This window comes from Homalodisca vitripennis, chromosome 1 (genome assembly GCF_021130785.1).
Source record: "Homalodisca vitripennis isolate AUS2020 chromosome 1, UT_GWSS_2.1, whole genome shotgun sequence".
Taxonomy (NCBI): Eukaryota; Metazoa; Arthropoda; class Insecta; order Hemiptera; family Cicadellidae; genus Homalodisca; species Homalodisca vitripennis.
In genome coordinates, this window is record NC_060207.1 from 157867459 (window position 1) to 157887837 (window position 20379).

Sequence of the window (20379 nt, forward strand, 5' to 3'; positions counted from 1 at the left end):
CTTGTATATGTATAAATAAAGTTGCATAGTTTAAAGTCTGCAGATGATCTTTGTCAAGATATCTTGCCACATTATACATTGACATTTTGTTCATTGAGTTACGTTTTATAGGAATGTTTAGATAGTAACAGTTCCAAGTTACTTCAACACAAAAGTGCGCTAAAATCACATTTTGTCACCAACTTTTAACATTGATTTCCACTCTCTTATTTTTTTTTTCTAATGTATTAATAATCTAAATGTAATATGTTACAGGTTAAAATCTCATATGATTGTACTCAGCTTGGTTACAAATATATTTATTTCTCTATTTTCTTGTTACCATCATCATTACACAAAGATTAATGTAAAAATATTTGCTAAGGCTCAATCAAATCCCATGGAGTGAATGCACCATCATTGAACTCAATGTTGCCAATTTATAAATGAAGCTTCAAGCAAATTTTAAAGTATATAGCTTAGTTCATTTTTTTTAAATCATCACTTCCGGTAAATGACCTTTAAATAATTTTTTCTAATATCATCTCCTTTTTTTAATTCTCTTTAAATTAAAAATAAATATTTATATATCTTTAACGTTTTTATAAAATATAAAAACTATTTAATGCACAATTTATAAAATACTTACATATCTTTACTGAATTTTTTTAATAGTATTTTGTATTACATCACATGCTACAATTTCTCAGAAACAACAACATAAAAGATTGAATGTATTACAGCAATTTGAAAATTCATAATTATATCATGCTTTGGACCAAAACTATTTATCAAACTTTTTGTTGTATCAATGACAGGTCTAATTTCTATAAATTCTTTTGGATTATAACATATTTCCATATTTTTGCAGTAAACTTTCTTGAAATCTTGATACATCTGATACATAATTTTAAAAATATCTCCGGAAATGGAAAAACTTTATAATTCATCTGTGTAATAAGAACTATTCAGTTTTACTCTAATATTTTTAAAATTCAAACTATCGAATTTTGTAGGACTATGGAACTATGGACATCTTCTGGATTATTTTGTCTATTGGTTTGAAAACCAATAATAATGAACTTAGGATTGACTATATTCCTATAAAAATTTGTAATATCAAATGATAAGTTGTTCCAGAAATTCCTTTTGTTCAATACATTGCCAATCTAGAAAATTAAACATAATATTGTGTGTTTTGCTAATATCGTTAATAAATTGAATCTTACTCGTGGTCTTCTAAAGCAATCATTGGAACTCGAATAACAAATTTATTAATTGTAATTTTTCCATTAACTGGCATATCATTTCTAGTTTTTTTTTTCAATATCGCATCATCTTCAGCTCTTATAAAACTAATGTACAATCCAGATTTATATGTCGGAAAATTTACTTTTTCAAAGAATCCTCATCCGAAATGAGACAAATTTCTAATAGCTTCAAATTGTCCAAAGTTAAAAGTGATTCAAATCCATTTGAAATTTGATAAATAACATCTTTTTTGAATAAGAAATCATTTCTTTAATTGTACTTAATTGACCACAATTTCTTCTCAATTTATGATGTATTGTTACATCTTTGTTAGAAAATAGAAACTGTAAAAAATTGACCATCCAGTTTTGTTAAAGTTCCAGAAATATAAAATTGAAATTTTTATGAGCAAACTTTATCTCCAAGACCATTATTAAAACTCAGTTTTTAATTTGGTGGGTAAAAATTTTGTTTAGTAGTTGGTTAAAGAATTTTAAATTCTGCTCTCTCAATATCGCTTGAACCCTTTAGATATTTTTCGTATGACTGACAAAAATCTTGCACTTAGTAAGGTCGAATATTTGGCCGCAAAGAAAAAATTGATTAATTACGTAATAATAGGAATGGTTGAATAATAGTAAAAAAGGCTTGGTGTCCTGAAAGTAATAGTGTATTCATGTACTGGTTTACAGATAGTTTGAAAACCCATGTAGAATATCTCAGCAGTATACTTTTAGGGGTCGAAGTAAAACTTTTTCATGCTATGAACATCAGTCTACAATAATTGTTTGCCCCAAAGTGACGTCACTGCCTTAATCTAAAAATTATAATTTTTTCCAGGCCTTTACAATATAATACCATCTGAAAAAGGATTAATCATTAGATGTATTAACTACATACATGTTTTAACCATGATACATGGTTAAATTATTCATGACAAAAACTGTTGCTCGTTAATAAAGTTTACAATGACGTATTGTGTTTACAAAACTTTCTTTTACCTACCTGAAAAGTTGTATCTCGGCACATACACTACTTTATGTTCGGGGCAGCAATATACTTCCTTTCAAATCTGTGGGTTTCTAACTTTGTCCTTCAAAAATTTATTTTGTTTCTAATGCAATATAACTAGAACTAATAATATCAGTTATTTGGTTTTTGTGGGTATTGTCACACTATTTTTAAGTCTTCTGGTTCATACCATGTCAAAAACATGCTAGTAGAATGACAATTAAGATATGGGTATGTATGACTCTTTTTTTATAAAATTAGTATTCTGTCCATATTTAAAAGGTAACTCCATAATTACTGTTTCCACAAGATATAAGAGACTGGATGCGTGCAAAATAAATCATTTTGAAATTTTTTAACCAGCAAACATTTGTTATTTTTATAAGGCATAAAACACTAAAGAAACGATATTGCTACACTTTCAACATGGTGGGTCCAACTCAATGTACTATCCATAATTAATCCTAATCCTAATCTTTTCAATTCGCTTCTTCTAGTTTCATTCATTTAAATTTATATTCACTTATTTATTATTTTTGTGGTATGTTGCATAAAATTAGTTTTACATAAATGCTGTAAATATAAAAGATTATAATTGAGTCACAAAATCAGTCAGTTACAAAAAAATTACAACAGAGTTCTGTGGTACTTACTGCTGTAATTGTAGTTACTCCTGGTGGGGTTTTCGTAATTTTTGGTTATGTTTCAGTATTGTGACTCCGGGTATGTGGAAGTCAGATCCCGTTCCCCCTCCAGTCCCGACCGACAGTACTGTTCCTCCACCACACAGTCATTGGGGGAGCTTATGATCGGCCACATTGATGTAAGTACGTACCTCACACTTGCTTGGCTGTACTTGCTTTGCTTTGTAGTGTTTTATTTGCTTTTTTTAGAAACTCCCATCAGACATCATAAGTACGGTAAGTATACATTATTTTGTAATATTTTTCTTTTTATAATATATTTCCAAACCAAGACTTCTCATTGAGGTTAGTAACTAGGTGTAACCCTGGGTTTCGTCAGTGGCACTATGGATAGTTGCTCCAATAAGTGTGGATATCCTGGATAAATTATTTCACTATCTAAAATCGACTGGTTCTTGGACATCTCATAAATTTATATCATATCCTTTAATGTTGCTATTGAATCAGATTTTGAGATGGCTGGAATTGAAGTTTGCTTAAGATCTCTCGGGAGAATTGCCTTGGTCGGTGTATACAGATGACCAATTTGGTGTTTTTTTTTCCAGAGACTTAAGCGGCTTCTAAACTACCTTCTTCATAATTTTAAATATTTTTTTATAACAGTGTATATCAATATCAATGTTTTAAATATGACTGATAAACAAACTGAACTGCTTAGATATCTGCTCAGATCTTTTAGTTTCAGCTGGTCTGTGAACTCACCGACTCGTGTTAACAGCGACTTCGATTACTTCCATAAATAATGTCATGACAAACGTACTCAATAGCTCTGTGTCAGTGCTAAACACTGGCTATATCCAACCATTATCCACAGGAGGTTGTGATCCACAGATGTTCACTAAGTCAAAAATCTTACATTTTTTAAAACAGAACTGTCCACCCCCATAGTATAGCTTTTAAATAAATGTCTGGTGAATGAAAATTGCAATATTTTAGACTGCTTTACTTATGCAGACACAATATTTGACTCATTCAACAACTGTTTCGTGTTCTAATGAAATTTGTGCTGTTCCCTCAAAAAAATAAAAGTTTAGAATAATTCTTGGATATCACCTAGAAGTAAACTAAAAATCTACAATGAAATATTCAGAAACACTAATGTGTATCAATTCAAAGCTTTCTAAAGTAATTACAGCAAAATTTATAAAAAAAGTAATAATTGCTGTAAAATTATACAAAATAAATAATAAACTAAAATAGTCATGAAACTATTCTAAGACAGCCTGGAACATTATAAAAAAGTTCAACAAATAAAGTATTTTTAAAATCCAATCAGCTTGGTTGATGGTATTGATGGGATAAAATCAACCGATATTTTAACAAATCTTATTCCTCAGTATCTAGCTCTCTTAATGAAGACTATAAATTGCAACTGGATAGAATTACCAAACCCTGTTTCATCTGTGGTTCTGGCTTCTGTGTGTGACGATGAAGTGGGATGTATTGTTTCGAGACTTTCAGCTAAAACTTTCTAATGCCATTAAGGGTAATTCAATGTGGCTTATAAAACAATGTTATCAGCAGATCTTAAGTCCATTGACACAAATTATAAATGCTTCTTCCAAAACTGGTATTTGAAACTGGTATTTACCCAACCACACTCCAACTGTCAAAAATCATGCTAATTTTCAAAAGAGGTGGTTCATAAATAGCTGGTAACTATCGACCAATCTCAATTTTATTCGTTCCTACCAAAGTTTTCTAGGAACACCTGGACTGACGTTGTAATTTTCTTGAAATACACAAAATATTTTGTCTGATCAACAATTTAGTTTTAGACCTGAAAAATCAACTGTTGGAGCAATCACACAACTTGTAAATTGTATTTTAGAAGACTTTGAAGCTCATCAAACGATCTATCAAAAGAATTTGATTTTTTTAATCATGGTATACTGCTACATAACCTGGAAGGCTGTGGTGTTTGAAGGACAGTACACCAGTGGCCCCACTCATACTTGAGCAGCACAAGTCAATTTGTTCAGATCCAAAATGCAGTATCAAGTAGTATTAGAATATTCCAAGGATCTATATACCAAGGGATCTATCTTGGGTCCTGTCCTTTTCTTGATTCATGTGAATAACATTCATGCATCAGCCTTACATGGAAAAATCATTCAATACAAGGTCTCTCTATAGTAAATACGCGAACCGAGGCCATAAAAACTTTATATTGCAAATTTATTCTACATCGATTTTGTCCCCTTCGAAGTACTCTCCATTTATTGTTATGCACTTATTACATGATCTTTTCTACTGTTTAAAGCATCCTTGAAAGTCCTTTGCAGTTAGGCTTTTTAGTTTTCTAGACATTTTTTGTTTTATTGTGTTTGGCGTCTTGTCGGCCATCTTTAAAATGCTTAATCAACTTGAAAATGGATGTTTTCTTCAGAGCAATATCACTGTAAACACCTGTCAACATTTCTTGATGTTTTCTCTGATGTTTTAATGATGGGTTACTATGGATTAAATAATTTTATACCTGTCCTAAGGAGTTTCTCTGTGGTGCAGTTGTGCCATATCAAACTTGGAAAGAATATTCAGGCTACAAAAAAAGCTGTTCGAATCATTACAAAATTAAACAGCGAGTCATTACAAAGTGCCTTCAGGGAGCTCAACTTGCTAAGTCTACCCAGCTTGTGTATTTTTAGACTTTATTTTACTGTTGATTTAAGTTTATATTGACACAGGACAGTGATATACACAGGTACAAAACAGGAGCTCTCTGCTTTCGAGCTCGACAGCATAGAACAGCAGCATTTGAATGCCTCTCTTCTCAAGCCGGGATCAAGCTCATTAACAGTCTCCCTGAAACACTAAATTTAGAAACCAATAAAAAAATTACAAACCTAATTAAAACTGTTTTCCTGTGCTTTTCACTCAGTTGGCGAGTTCATGGAGCACACTCAGGATTGATATTCATCGCAGTGTTGCAATTCTGGGGATTGATCACAAGAATTTTGTATAATTGTGTATAAGTTTTTTCCTGTGTGCTACTACATGGAATGTCGAGAGAATGGATTTAATTTATAAGCTAAAGACCATGAAAAATTGTTATTATTATTGAACTATTACAATGCAGTGTAATATATACTGTTGGTGCAATAACTATATTCAATTCCATGTTCACTGCAGGAACTCTTTAAGGGCAGAGTCATATAGAGGATAGTTGGTCTCACTTAGTATAGAAATATTATATTCATTATAGAATATTATTTTAACCACAGATAACCAATGAGATTATTTTACCACTTATAGTTTCTACTCAGTATGGTTCATAATTTTTAAAAAAAATCAATAAGCATTATTCTTTAAATGGTAGTTTTAATTGTATGAACCATTTTTGTATTTTATAGAGAAGTTTTATACCTTTTAAGATTTTTGGATCCATAGATAGAAACTGTAATATTATAGACATTAAAGTTATGGTGGTTCAAAAAATGTAGTTCTTTTATCATGCTATAGTATATAACAGTTTCCATATGTGTAGTAATAAAAAAGGTCAAAAAACAACTTTGTTAATTCCTTCTGGTTGTACAATATTGATATTATGTCAACAACAATTGATCAAAACCATTTATGTTTAAGATTTTTTAAATTAGGTAAGGCAGAAATAACTATAATTCTTTGTTTAATAAACGTTTCTATAAGAATACCATTTAATTTTTTTTAAATAAGCAATGTTAGTTATATTACTACATTTTATTTTGTTAACTGTAGACGTACTTAAAATGTTACTTTTTGTCTACACGTTATGTTTGTAGCTCATAGATAGTTTCAAGTGAAATTTCTAGGAAATGTTTTCAAAATGTATGTGTAATTGAAAGGTAATGTTGACAGTGCTATGGTTATTGCTATACACAACATTACAAAATCTATATAAAGTTACATCTTACATCTATACACAAATATGTATTTTTTATATGTTGTCAGTATTTTTTATGATACATAAATTAAAAACAATATTAACTAGATATCTTGCTGAGGTTAATAACTAATCAATTGGATTTGTTAGTGAAATGCTTCGTCCCACCAGTGGTAGTTTCTAGACCGACCTATTGTTTCGCCCTTTAACCAGCGAGATGTGTGTTCCATCTTTTCTCCATTTTGGTTGTCAATCTAACAATGGTCCTGTTAATATTGAAACTTAGTATAAGTTTTATATTTATTTTCTTTCTGTACAGCTTGTAACTAACTTGTAGCTGTAACATTGTTATTTGCGTCAGTTGAGGTATTGGTTAAACAAATAATTGGAATTGTGTTTATTTGTTCATATTCTCATGTTTTTAGTGAAATCATAATATAATGCAGTTTACACTTATTCATACTTATTCTATAACTAAAGTCTTTCCTAGACTACAGTCCAAAAAACTACAAGACTTCTATAATACAAAACATATTATAAACGATTATTTTGAAATGTTGAATGAACGTAGTACGGTGTTTCCTCCTTATTCCGTAAGGAGACCTCAGCTTTTCGACCGTAGTAGGCTTCTCAGTCCTATGTCTGCATATAATATATATGCTTCACCGGGACAACAAGACAAATTGAACTAAGGTACTGGAAATATATTATACCGAATGTAGGTTATAAGGCCAGAAATAGATCCTTTTTGACCTAAGTAGGTTTCAGAAACCTACATACAAATATTTATACATTTTCTTTATCGGAATAGTAATAATAATAATACCTATATTATCAAATGCTTTTCAGTTTATACTGCTTTACAAAAGTACTACAGTCATTAAAATTCAAATCATTAAACTAATATTATAAAAAATAAATAAAAACAACTAGGCAAACTGAAATCTATCACTATAAATACATTTGACTGGAAATGAATTCAAATGGACGGAATTACATACATTTTTTTTATGTAGGCTTCTCAGTCCTACATATTTATATATATTTTTTATTGGGACAACAAGGCAAACTCAATTATGATAATGGAAATATAACTCATTGTAACCAGAAATGCTCCTACATTGCAAAACTTGATATAGTATTCAGTCCCTTAAAATCTGTCCTCTAATGGGCACTGAAATAACGTGTATCTGACTATGCCTAAATATGTTTCCAAAATATCATAAGCCTCCATCATAGGCTACATACATAGATTTTAAAATTGCATGTGAAGCCTTGGGTAACAGCTAGTAAGAAATAAAAATTTTCTTTTAATACCGGTAACATTTTATTCATATTACATGTGTCCTGTTATTTTCACTGAAAAAAATATATCATCCTTACATTTTGTTTAGATATTAGTAACCTATTACGTTATTGCAAGTTTAAAAAATAAAAATATTTTACATACCTCAAATATATTATTAAAATTGAAATGTTATACACTTTTTACAAATTTGCACTTTAGAAATTAAATACTTATTTTAAATTTTCTTCCTTGGTACTTGTAGATCCATTTAAAACAATAGTTGGCCATTTTTATGCCTTTGAAAAATTACTGCTACATGTAAAATATTAAAATCTATTTGACAGTACTCTTAAGTAAAATATAAAAACTTATGTAAATTAACAATTATTATTGATTGTAAATAAATCAGAGAAAAACAGAGCAAACTGAATCGTGTGCTCAAACTTCGTTTGCTAGCTGAAAGTGAGAACTGCCCCACACGAGCACTCACAGTATAAGCGCCGACTACTATTGACATATTATCATTGCTACCTTTACACTCTCAGCTAACACTTACAGCTGGTTACACTGTTTCAAAATCTTAAACCAAATGTTGCTAGTACACTTGTTTTTAGAATTTTTATTTACTTGATACTATATTGTACCAAAAACAATATCATTTTACTAAAGAGATTATTAATTTTACTGTAAAAATGTAAAAATATAATGTAAACAATTTGTTATAGTTTCTAATTTTTCATTTTACCTCTTAAAATTATGCACAATTTTGTGAAAATTTCTTGACAATTTCACTTAAATAGTTAAAAAACCCTTATTGTTGAAATTGTTTACAAACACATAAATTTAAAATTTACATTTAAAATCCGTAATATATTTTTGAAGAAAGAACTAATGACTAAAAATGTGTAGGGATTCACGAAAAATATAAAAAAATTCATTAAGAGTACATATTAAAATTGATTGGTTTCAGAAAAGATGGAACACATATCGACCTTATGTATCAAGCTACCATTTGAACTAAACAACAGTGATGAAGGAGTAAAAAATAGTTCTGAAACATCTTTTTATCATTGTTATCATTTTGACCTCTCATAATCTTGTGTCTAGAAAGAGCTAAGAACATGAAGGTGAGAGGAGGTTTGTAGCTTGCACATTGTTATGCCTATTCTCTGTCCTCCTCTGTAAAGCACCATGATCAATTATTCGTTTCCCAGAGTCCTTCAAATGCGTAGATAATTATTGTTTGTGGGATCCATTGATTGATTTAAACAATAAAGTTAGTTAATTTTGTGCTCTTCTTTATACAAATTTAATACTTAAGCAAGTTTGAATAGCTATCAAATAATTAAGGTATTTACTTAACTTACTTAGATTAAGATACTTAGATTTTACTTACATAAGACAAAGTTTCCCTTGAATTCTGTAATTGAATTGGCATAGTGGCTCTCCAAGAATTAAATTTATATTTACAAAACTGAAAACCATTCAATTGTGTAACATATTTGAGTGTTATACTAAATTAATTTTCCTTTTCTAAAATTTTGATCATTTATATAAATGTCAAATATGGTAAATTATATGTCTCTGTGGTAAAGTATAGGTCAAGAATTTGTTTAAAAAAAGTTCTGTAAAACACTTAAACAAAGTTCCAAAGTAATGGTTTATCTTACTGAGACTAATTTTACTTCTAGTAAAAGTTGATATTAGTCATGCTGTATTGTGAAGAATAAAGATTATATCAACATGTTATAAAGAGAAATAAATCTAAAAATAATCTACTTGAATAAGATATTTAAATAAAGCTTTCCTAAGATCAGAAACTATAAAAATAAAATTTAATGCTTGGAAAATATAAAACAAACATGCTGAAAAAACAAACATGTAAAGTCGATACAAAAGGCTAACAATAATTGCAAGCATATAAAGTATTATGTAAAAATACCTCCATAAAGATACTTTATCAATTATTTTTTATAATTTACAGGTTTGTTTTCACCTTTGTGTGAGCGTGTAAACATTTCATAAAAATAACTAAACTATTTAATTTAAAAACATAAAAATATTAAATTAAAACATCAAATATTAATGTTTAGGTTTAAGACTCAAGGCTTATAGAAGCACAGTGAGACAAAATTGGCCTGGCTGATTAATAGGAAAGTCCCCTACTTAATATTAAGTTACTGCTCATGTAAATAAAAATTGAGTGTTTTTCCTTAAAAATGTATTTACTGTCATGAACAAATATTTTCTGCTCTATTGAAGTCAAAATTCCAGTAGATCAATATAAATGTCCAAGTCATCCCAAAATGAGATCAAATTAATGTCTTTGTCATTATTGTTGAATAGATAGATAATATCTGTTTCCAAGTGCAAATGTAAATGTTTACTGATAGCATCTCTCTACCCTTGTTTATGGAAATAGGCTTTCAAAGGTTCCATCAATATAAATTGTTGTGAGCAAGCTGATAATATCTGAATAACTAAAGAAGGGAGAAAGAATAGTTTGACGATAAATGAATGATCACAATGTCTTAGTAAACTGTGTACTAATGTTTTATTGTAATTAAAATATACTCAGATTTTGATTTATTTATTATGCCTCATATACAAGTCACATTCACATGCACAGAATCTTGTCAAGACAAAGCTTACCATTGGTATTTGTTAACAGGCAAATAGATAGTTCACATAACAAATATTTAAAATAATATCTTTCATTGAACATTTCATTCTAAAATAACTTAATGGCATTATCAAATGAATAAATCCATTGTAGATATTAAATAAATAAATAACAGTATGTTACAACTGAGATTTAACTTTAGAAAAACTTATAACTAAATAAGAATAATAAAATTCACTATATAGGAAAAAAATAAAAATAAAATAGAAACCCAAACTCGTTAACATTAAAACAAAATATGATATGACTAGCCAAGTCAATTAGAGGTAGCTTCAGTGATTCATTAATATTGATGTATAATAGGGTTAAAGTTCCTTTCATCTCACAAATTCTTAAAGGTTTTCTATGTCTCCTTAGTGCAGTTATATAATGATATCCCACTAATGGAAAATACTACAAAATGTAATGATTAATTTCCAGTCATGCTTCTATATTAGGAACAAGATATAAATAAAGTGGTTTCCATGATCAAATATTATTACCTCAAAATACATTAATGACTTTAAACTTTTATTTTTGATTTAACTATTTACATCCGAATTGTATACAAATGTATACTTTTCTATTACAGAGAAAATTTTTTTAATTGAAAAAACAAAACATTTTTATTTTGACATATTAAACGTTAACTAGTTTACTCCGTACTAATCATTATCATATTGTAGCAATTTATTACTTAATATTACTTATGTAACATGACTTAAGATTAAATGTTATGTTTAGTAATCTTACCATTATTATATTATATTTAATTAATAGACCTATAACCATTATTACTTATGTTTTCATTGTTTAAATAATTATAAATCAAAGTTTAAGTAACAATAACAATTGATTTAGTTTGTTTCAGGTACTTTTAGATATTTGTATCCTATACTACCAAAATATTATATATCGATTGCACATTATTTTACGTTTGAATTGTTTTTGTTTGATCAATAGTTTTTCAAAAATAAAACTTCACATTTATTAATATTAAAGACATTATGAGTAATTTATTTGAAACATATTTGTTCAATAATAAATGGAAAAATTTGTGTTTTACTTCTGAGTTCGTTTCTACAAGTAACAAAAATGTACCTTACTTACCATCAAAGTAAAATTTTAAATTCAGAAAAAATAATACATGAGCCTTTGTGAAATAAAAAAAGTCCTCTTTACATCAGTATTAAAGTTGTTATAATGTACAACCTTCCTATTTATTTAGTTAATTTATAGTTGTTCATTGAACTATAAACATCAATCAGTAAAGAACATCATCAATTTTAGATATTCATCCAAAATGTAACACCACATATGATTCCATTTGTAGAAAAGTTGCCCACATGTGCTGGAAGTTTATTATTTAACTGCCTTCCCAACCAACAATGTATTTCTATGACTCGTGTTCTTATCTCTATGATAATGTACAAAAAAATGTAAAAAACCATGTCAAACAAACTATAGAATTTAAATAATTTAAAACTTAACTCAAATCATTTCTTATGATTTAACAATGATATTAAAAATCTAATATACAATAATAGTTGTATTGTGTTCTGAATTTCTATTATTTGTAGTTTAATAAATTACTGTATCATAAAATGAAAAAGATATAAAACTTATATGTTTTGAAACTTGTTGTATAACTGTATTTTTTACTCCATGTGTTGTAAATATTGTATATAGGTTAATAATTAGGTATAGATTAAAATAAAATATGTTCCCACTCGTAAAATATTTTGTTATGTATCCTAAGTTTGAATATACTCAAAATTAAAAGCATTGAAGTAAATGTATAAAGTATTAATTATTTATTCTACGTTTTGGATACATAGTGTTGTACCACAGTTAATTAACTAAAAACAAAGCAAAAAATTAAAATTTATCTCATCAATTAAATGAACAGTAAGCTTCAAAATAAAACACACAGGCCTATTTCACCATAGTACTTCTTGGTAGGCAGCAGCACTAAGAGTCAGAGCTCAAAGGGTTAATATGTTGAAATATCTTTTCCATTCTATGAACCATAGTTTAACTGAGGAATGAAACGTTAATCTTTTTCTGGAATTGAAAGGTGCTTTTGTAACACTTTATATTTATATGGAGCCAGGAGAAATATTGTACATAACATATTGTATAAAATCTTAATGCAGCATGACAGGTCAAGTTACCAAAGGTGAAGTGTTGTAATGTTTGAATGTTAACAGCAGGTATTTCATAACTTGTTATGTAAATATATTATAAAAGCCTTTTTTATTTTATTAGGTATATAAAGACATGCACATTTTCAATTCTATAAATTTGTCTAGAATTCAAACAAAAATTTGGAATGAAATATATTTATTCAGAGTTTTTTTTTTAAACAAACAAAAAGAAATAGTCCTTTGTTCATTGTTTAATTCTTTAACGGTTTACTACAAAAGAGATTGTAACAAAAGAAAAAATTCTGGATCAAAAAAGGGGAGCACCATGTTTTCTGTGGATGATATATAGGGTATCCTATAGCTCTCTGGACTAAGGTATACACGTTATTGCTCAGGTCAAGACAAACATATTTCACCTTATGAACATGGGTCTCTGATGCTTAGTTTCCCATCTGTCTGTCTGTATGTGTGTTTTTGAAAAACATTAATGTCTTAAAAACTAATAATTGTAATTATACCAAATTTGGTTCAAATGTTTATGATAACAAGGCCAATTACCAAAAAAATTGTCATAAAATTATTATTTTCAAAGTTGCATCCATTAAAACTTTTAAACTTTGAATAGCTTAAAAACCAGCAGTTTTTCTCAATAATTACATGAGTTAGAGGATATTATCACAAATCTAAAGACACTAACATTATTTAAATTTAATAATAAATAACTGATTTAGAGCAATTTACTGTAACAAGACATGACCCACATTGATTCTCAGCGAATAGCCAACAATACAAAAACTGAATAAACAGCAGCTCGCTCTCAATGTGGGTGGTGTCTTGTCACAGTAAATACAGGACACTCTGTATATATATCCTTTCCTGTATTTACTGTGACAAGACATGACCCCACATTGATTCTCAGCGAATAGCCAACAATACAAAAACTGAATAAACAGCAGCTCGCTCTCAATGTGGGTGGTGTCTTGTCACAGTAAATACAGGACACTCTGTATATATATCCTTTCCTGTATTTACTGTGACAAGACATGGCCCACATTGATTCTCAGCGAATAGCCAACAATACAAAAACTGAATAAACAGCACCTAGCTCTCAATGTGGGTGGTGTCTTGTCACAGTAAATACAGGACACTCTGTATATATATCCTTTCCTGTATTTACTGTGACAAGACATGGCCCACATTGATTCTCAGCGAATAGCCAACAATACAAAAACTGAATAAACAGCACCTAGCTCTCAATGTGGGTGGTGTCTTGTCACAGTAAATACAGGACACTCTGTATATATATCCTTTCCTGTATTGAAATGTGCTTGATGTGCCCAGTTTATGTGCCAAGGAAGTTATTGTAACAGAGGTACCTCATTTAACTATATGTACCACTTTAGGTATCATACTGCGCATTGCTATAACACTGCTTGTTACCGCAGAGAATAAATTGAAATAAAGAAAAATTGTTACTTTTATATTTATGTATATAATTTCATATGAATTAAAATTGTTATGTTTTAGTGATACTTTCAAAGACGCATTAATCTTACATTAATTTGTAAGCAACAGATTTGTTAATGATAATTTCTAAAAGAAATATTACCAGAGCCCTGTTTATATAAGATTGATAATACAAGATGGTTGCACAGCTTCAGGTGGCGTGTAGCTAGGTCCTGTTTTACATTGACTAAACAAACCTTGTGTAACGCTGATTTTATAAGACGCCTTCGATTCACTGACCTTTTATATAACAAACACTATCATGTCCTTATTTCTTCATCAGGAAATTTTTCATCTTTAAATATTTATTAAAACTTTGTTAACCTATATCTAATAAATGATTAATTAGTTTACAAGGCTATATTTCAGCAATATTTTATTACTAAATACTGTAAAAAGGATAGTGTATCCAGGATTTAAGTAAATGATTGCATGTTATTCAAATCTGTCATCTCATAACTAACACTTAGACTACCAATAGACAATATTGGAAGTTGGTAATATTGGAAGTGTAACAGTAGCTGGCAAAACTGTGTTATGATGGTAAAATTATCTAAACCAGACTCTTCCTATTTTATATATGGTATAAATAGAACAAATGATGTTAGAAAAATGTGGATAGCAACCTTAAAACATGTAATAATTGAACATAAACAGAAAGTCCATTGGGCTGTGTTTATATTTATTTATATTGGGTTTTTTTATGTTTAGATTGTGTGTTTGTTTGGTGTAGATATTAAACTAAAATATTTTAATTGTTTTGTCAATAGGGTGGTTTTAAACATTTTTTTATATCAAATTTAAGCTAACTAATATAACAGCAAAAAAGTGAATCTTGACAATTACAGCTAGAACATAAAAACATGTTTGTTTTTCAAATACTAGGACTTTATAGAATTAAACTTAATAAACTTATTTTTACTGATTTTGTTTTATTAAATTTAAGTTGATTTGCATTGTGTTGTTGTTTATTCTTGTAATAAATATATTTCTTCAGTTATTTCTTATCATAGTCAATAAAGTAATAAACCTTTGTACCTATTTTTCTTCCATAATGATTGTTTGATTTTATCAGTTTTTAAGAAATCAATATTCAAACTTTGAGTGTTGGCATTCAGAAACAGTGATTGATATTTAAACTGTAGATATATTTAGTATTGGCCTAATTATGTTTTTATAATACAATACTATCTTAATAGAAACTAATATGCTATGAAAAATACGAATTGATTTTGAATTATGCTATTTGTCAATGATGGATAGTAAAATTAGGTGATTCTATGATACCTCACACGTCTAGACCAATTTTAATTTGTTGTCAAAAAGAATAGTGTGTTCATATTGCAACTAAAGTCTTGATGACAACAGAGGATATTTTTATTTAGGCCTTATTTTTTACTTTTGCAACAAAGATGTTTTTAAATGGATCAATTCTTAAGACTTAATTTAACTAATCAATAGTTTGAATTGTTATAATCACATTAGTGCTTAAAATTTATGCTTTAAGATTCAATATATTGTGTAGAATCTAAAAGAAAAGATTGTCTCACTTTGTTCCCTTTGGCGATTTTTGTTTACAAAATATTTACTTTGTTAATTATTGCATCTATTTTTTATGTTTACTAAAACTTTTACTTTTACACTTATTATAGGATTGATTCATAAGTCATAAGTGAAACCCCATAAACTTATTATTCTAATATTTTTAACCCCTTTCTATGAGGGTATTTTACTTCTAAGATTTCATAATTTATTATCATGAATGACTGAGAGTGCTTTCATTATGAATAAAATATATTTGTTTGAAGCCATAATTTCTGGATTTTCAGTAAAACTTTAAGTGTAAATAATTAAGTTTTGGATCATGATTGTATGACTTAAGATTTGCTGGGACACCATTTTCCTCTAGAGATATTTGGAAACAGTGGACAACACAAGTCTTTTATAGAAACAGCTTACATAAGCTGATCGGTTTATTCATGCAGTGAATGAGATGGCCATACATCTGCTGTCACCCCTTGGTGGTGAGGAGAGAAGTGGGGATACAGAATATGATTGCTATTCTGCACAACTAGGGTGACCATTGGTGCTGAGCGTTCCTCTATCGAATTCTCTCAGCTTGTCTCTGTCCTTTTTTAGGACGTTTATGGTGTGCTTTACGGTTTTAATTCTTTAAATCAACATTGTAATCTTGTGTCAGTCTGGTTCAACATTTTTGTAATAATTTTTGTGTTGTTTTTGTTATAAAAAATATAAAATTATGGAAGAAGAGGAAAGTGGAAGTTTGGTTTTGCCTAGTTTGCTCAAAATTGAAGCTCCGGATTTGGACAACACTAGAGGCTGTTTCCAAGCTTTAGGTGAGAAAGAAATTGTGATTTTATCAACTAATGTGTTATTTTTCTATAGTTAATTAATATTTCTATTAAGAATGTAAATTTTTAAATATTTAATTCTAAATAATATAAATGTAGTTTACCTATGCTAATTATCCTTTTTAACAAACTTGCTCTGATTAATACTGTTTTAATACTGAATAATACTCTTCAATCTTGTCTATATTTTTTTCCAGTTCTTAAATTAATTAAAGAATTTTCTTTACAGCCAAATATCAACTTTATGTTATGTTGAGCATTTTACTACCAATGAACAAAGTGCTAATTCTAATGATTATATAATAATAATAACTGGTTAACATCTTAGGACAATTGTTTCCAATTGTCTCTTAAGGTACTATAGTTTATGAGTTTTACAATTCAAATATCTAAATTCAAAATATAAGTTCATTTCTTTATTATGAGATACAATGTTTTGTGATATTACTTTTACCATAAATCTGTATTTTAACAAAATCAATTATATTTTAAGGATTTTTTGTTTTTCTTATAACTTCAGTCTTAATAACTAAATCTCTAAAAGTTGAATATTTAGATTAAATATTTTTAAGATATAGTTATTTTTAAGATCAAGAACAAATTATATTTGGTTAAAGATATAGTTATCATTGTTTTAACAAATTTCATACATTTTTTTATATTCTACACAAAAAGGTTTTGTAAGTTTCAATCCATTTGAATTTGAACAATTCAGAACACTCAATCAGTAGATTTTTTTATGAATGTTTTGAAATAAAACTTTGATTTCAAATGGAATTCTTATATCAGACCATAGAACCTCACATAAAAAATACTTCACGTATGAATGACAGGCACTGCAGTTGGGCGTGCTCGTTTAATACTTCTTACTCAACATTGTCAGTATGGGTTATGGAGATAGTATGACATTATGTATCCACTGTTTCCATTTTAAAATGGGTACTCATAAGCTTGCAAAATCAATTAACTTATATACCAGCTTATAGAACACGCTATAAAGAGATATATTTGCTAAGCATTTTAGTTTTAAAAGAAACTTACTTGCCACATCTGTATTAATCTTGTTTCATAAGTGTTTTATTTAGCTCCTTGGAATTGGTTGATAATAAATTGGCAATATGATATCTCACAATGTTACACATCATTTGAGAATCTTATAGAAACAAATTTATCTTTGAAAATTAAACACATTACCATATAATACAATTGTAGTATAAAATAATAGTTGGACTTGATTTTTCAACAATTTCATTGTATTTTAGGAAGAGGAGAGGAATTGAATAAGGGGGAAAGTTCTGAGTACATCTTAAATGGTAAAGTAATCCAATATGATTGATTTTTGGGGGGATTGTGATAAAAATGATTAGTGAAAATGTTATAAACATTCCTTATATTACAATTTCACTGTTTAAGTGAATGTCTTACCAACACTCGTCATGGTTCTAGTGGTAGGTATTGTTTGGTACACTATAAAATCAGTGCTGTCAGTTCTGGTGGCTGAATTGCTCAATATTTGCCTTCAAACAAAACTTCACTATTCAAGAAATGGGAAAAGTACATAAATCATGGTTTACCCATCAATACCTAAAACTGTGTGAGATTGAGAACTATTAATAATGGATTGGTCCTCATTTTGAGATATTTTAAAAGACATGTCACATGAACAATTTAACGCCATTTGAAAAGTTTAAGCTACTGACATATTGTGCTTTTTGGCACCACTCTTTTGGCATGAAATTTATCTGTTGATGATTTTATTGAAGACCATATTTGAGCATTTTGTGTGGTGAGCAGCTGTTCTTGAAAAAGTGTCCTTTTATATTAAAAAGAAACCACGTAAACACCAGTACTTTTATTGGTTAAAATACTGAGTCGCCATTATAAACTAGTAATCTGTCTCAAATCCAGTCTCCCAAAATAGATGTGGTGCATAGATGATACACTTCACATTGAAGCTTGAGTATAGCAATAAATTCATGAAATATAATAGGATTTGATAAAAAAATATGTTATTCTAAAAAGTAAGCTTAGAAAAATATTGAAAACATTAATTTTTAAATACTTCTGTTGTATCAATATCATAGGACTGTTATTTTATCTCCTTTTTACTTATTTAGTTTCTACATTTCTTTATCCTTTCTTTAAAATATTAGTTAAATTAATTTTCTGTAAATAAAGCATATTTTAGCTAATGGACGTCTCAAATTTATTCTTTAATATTTGCAAGTATATTCATTTATTAAATTATAGTCTTAAAATTAGTAATGGAACATTTTGGCGTGTACTCTGTAATGGCTTCTCTCATGCACCTATTATTTCTATTATTTTCTATATGCAATGATCAAATTGTGTTTCTGTTGATGCAAATTTATTAATAACATTTTTTAAATGCTTCTTTTCTAATCATTGGGAAGGTTCAGAATATTATTTTGATATTACCAAACAGACAACAGATTCTGCATATGTATAGTAACATAGATGTAAATAATCCAATTAATCACATTCTATATTGTCACAAAATATACTTTCTAAAGAATAGCACTAATAAAAGGTTTAGTACTATCCCTTTCAGCACCCATCTTTTGTGTGTGTGTGTGTGAGCGCGCGCGCGCGCGTGTGTGTGTGTGTGTCAGCTACAAAAGACCAATGCTTATTTCAGCCGAAGTGCAAAATTTCACATAAATTACCATGAGGTACCTAATTTATTATTTATTAAAATATTTATTTTAAAATATATAGTTAATTAAATGGGCTTTCCAGTAATGACAATATTATGCATTTTAATGTGTTTTTTATATTTTGAAATGTAACAAATGTTGTCATTCAAAATTTAAAAAGTTCAATTCAATTCAAAGTGCCATAGAAATAATAAGACACTGAATAAAAACCTTTTCAACTAGGAACTCTTTTAGTGAATATGTTAAAAACTGTTCTCAATAAAATTGTGGATTTTCAAAAATTGTTTAATAGTACTGTAAGTATGAAATATTATTTTCATGGCCTGTATCATAGCATGTTCACATTAATTTTCACAAACTGTACAAACATGAGGTAAATTCATAAGTGTGTATTATTTAAAGAAAAATTAAATGATGTTTACTTTTCAAGACTATTTAAGTACCATTGTGAAGGTAAATAGATTTTTCCTGTCATTTACCATTGTTCAATGGTACATCAAATCAGTAACACTACTTTTCGAGATCTGCAGTCTGATCTCTTCCTCAGATGAATATCTAACCTAAAGCATAACTACAATCTGGGTTAAAATAAACAAATCATACCAAACCGTTGGGACACACATAAGTTAGGGATCACAACGGTTCTTATTATATTTTCACAATTTGTAAACCATTAGATAGATGCTTAACAACACTTAACTACAAGTTCGGGATAATCTTTTTCATGAATCATGAAAACAAACCAGTACTTTGGTTCAATACCTTTTAAACCTATAATAATAAATCAATTATAATATATATAATTTGCCATTCTTAAAAAAACATTTTTTCAACTTTATTTATTACAATTAAAACATTTATATTTCAAACAGAATTCAATTACATTTGTTATGAATAGAATGGTTTAGCATTATTTGAA

At 28.4% G+C, this 20379-nt stretch overlaps 1 protein-coding gene across 4 annotated transcripts in view; it reads left to right on the forward strand.

The window, feature by feature from the left end:
- Positions 1-20379, forward strand: part of LOC124374679 (steroid hormone receptor ERR1) — a 178704-nt gene that overhangs the window by 118089 nt on the left and 40236 nt on the right. For all 4 annotated transcript variants that reach the window (XM_046832855.1, XM_046832860.1, XM_046832864.1 and 1 more), the window contains one exon: positions 2951-3064. In XM_046832855.1, the coding sequence (XP_046688811.1) occupies positions 2951-3064 (114 nt within the window). The remainder of the gene's footprint in view (positions 1-2950; positions 3065-20379) is intronic.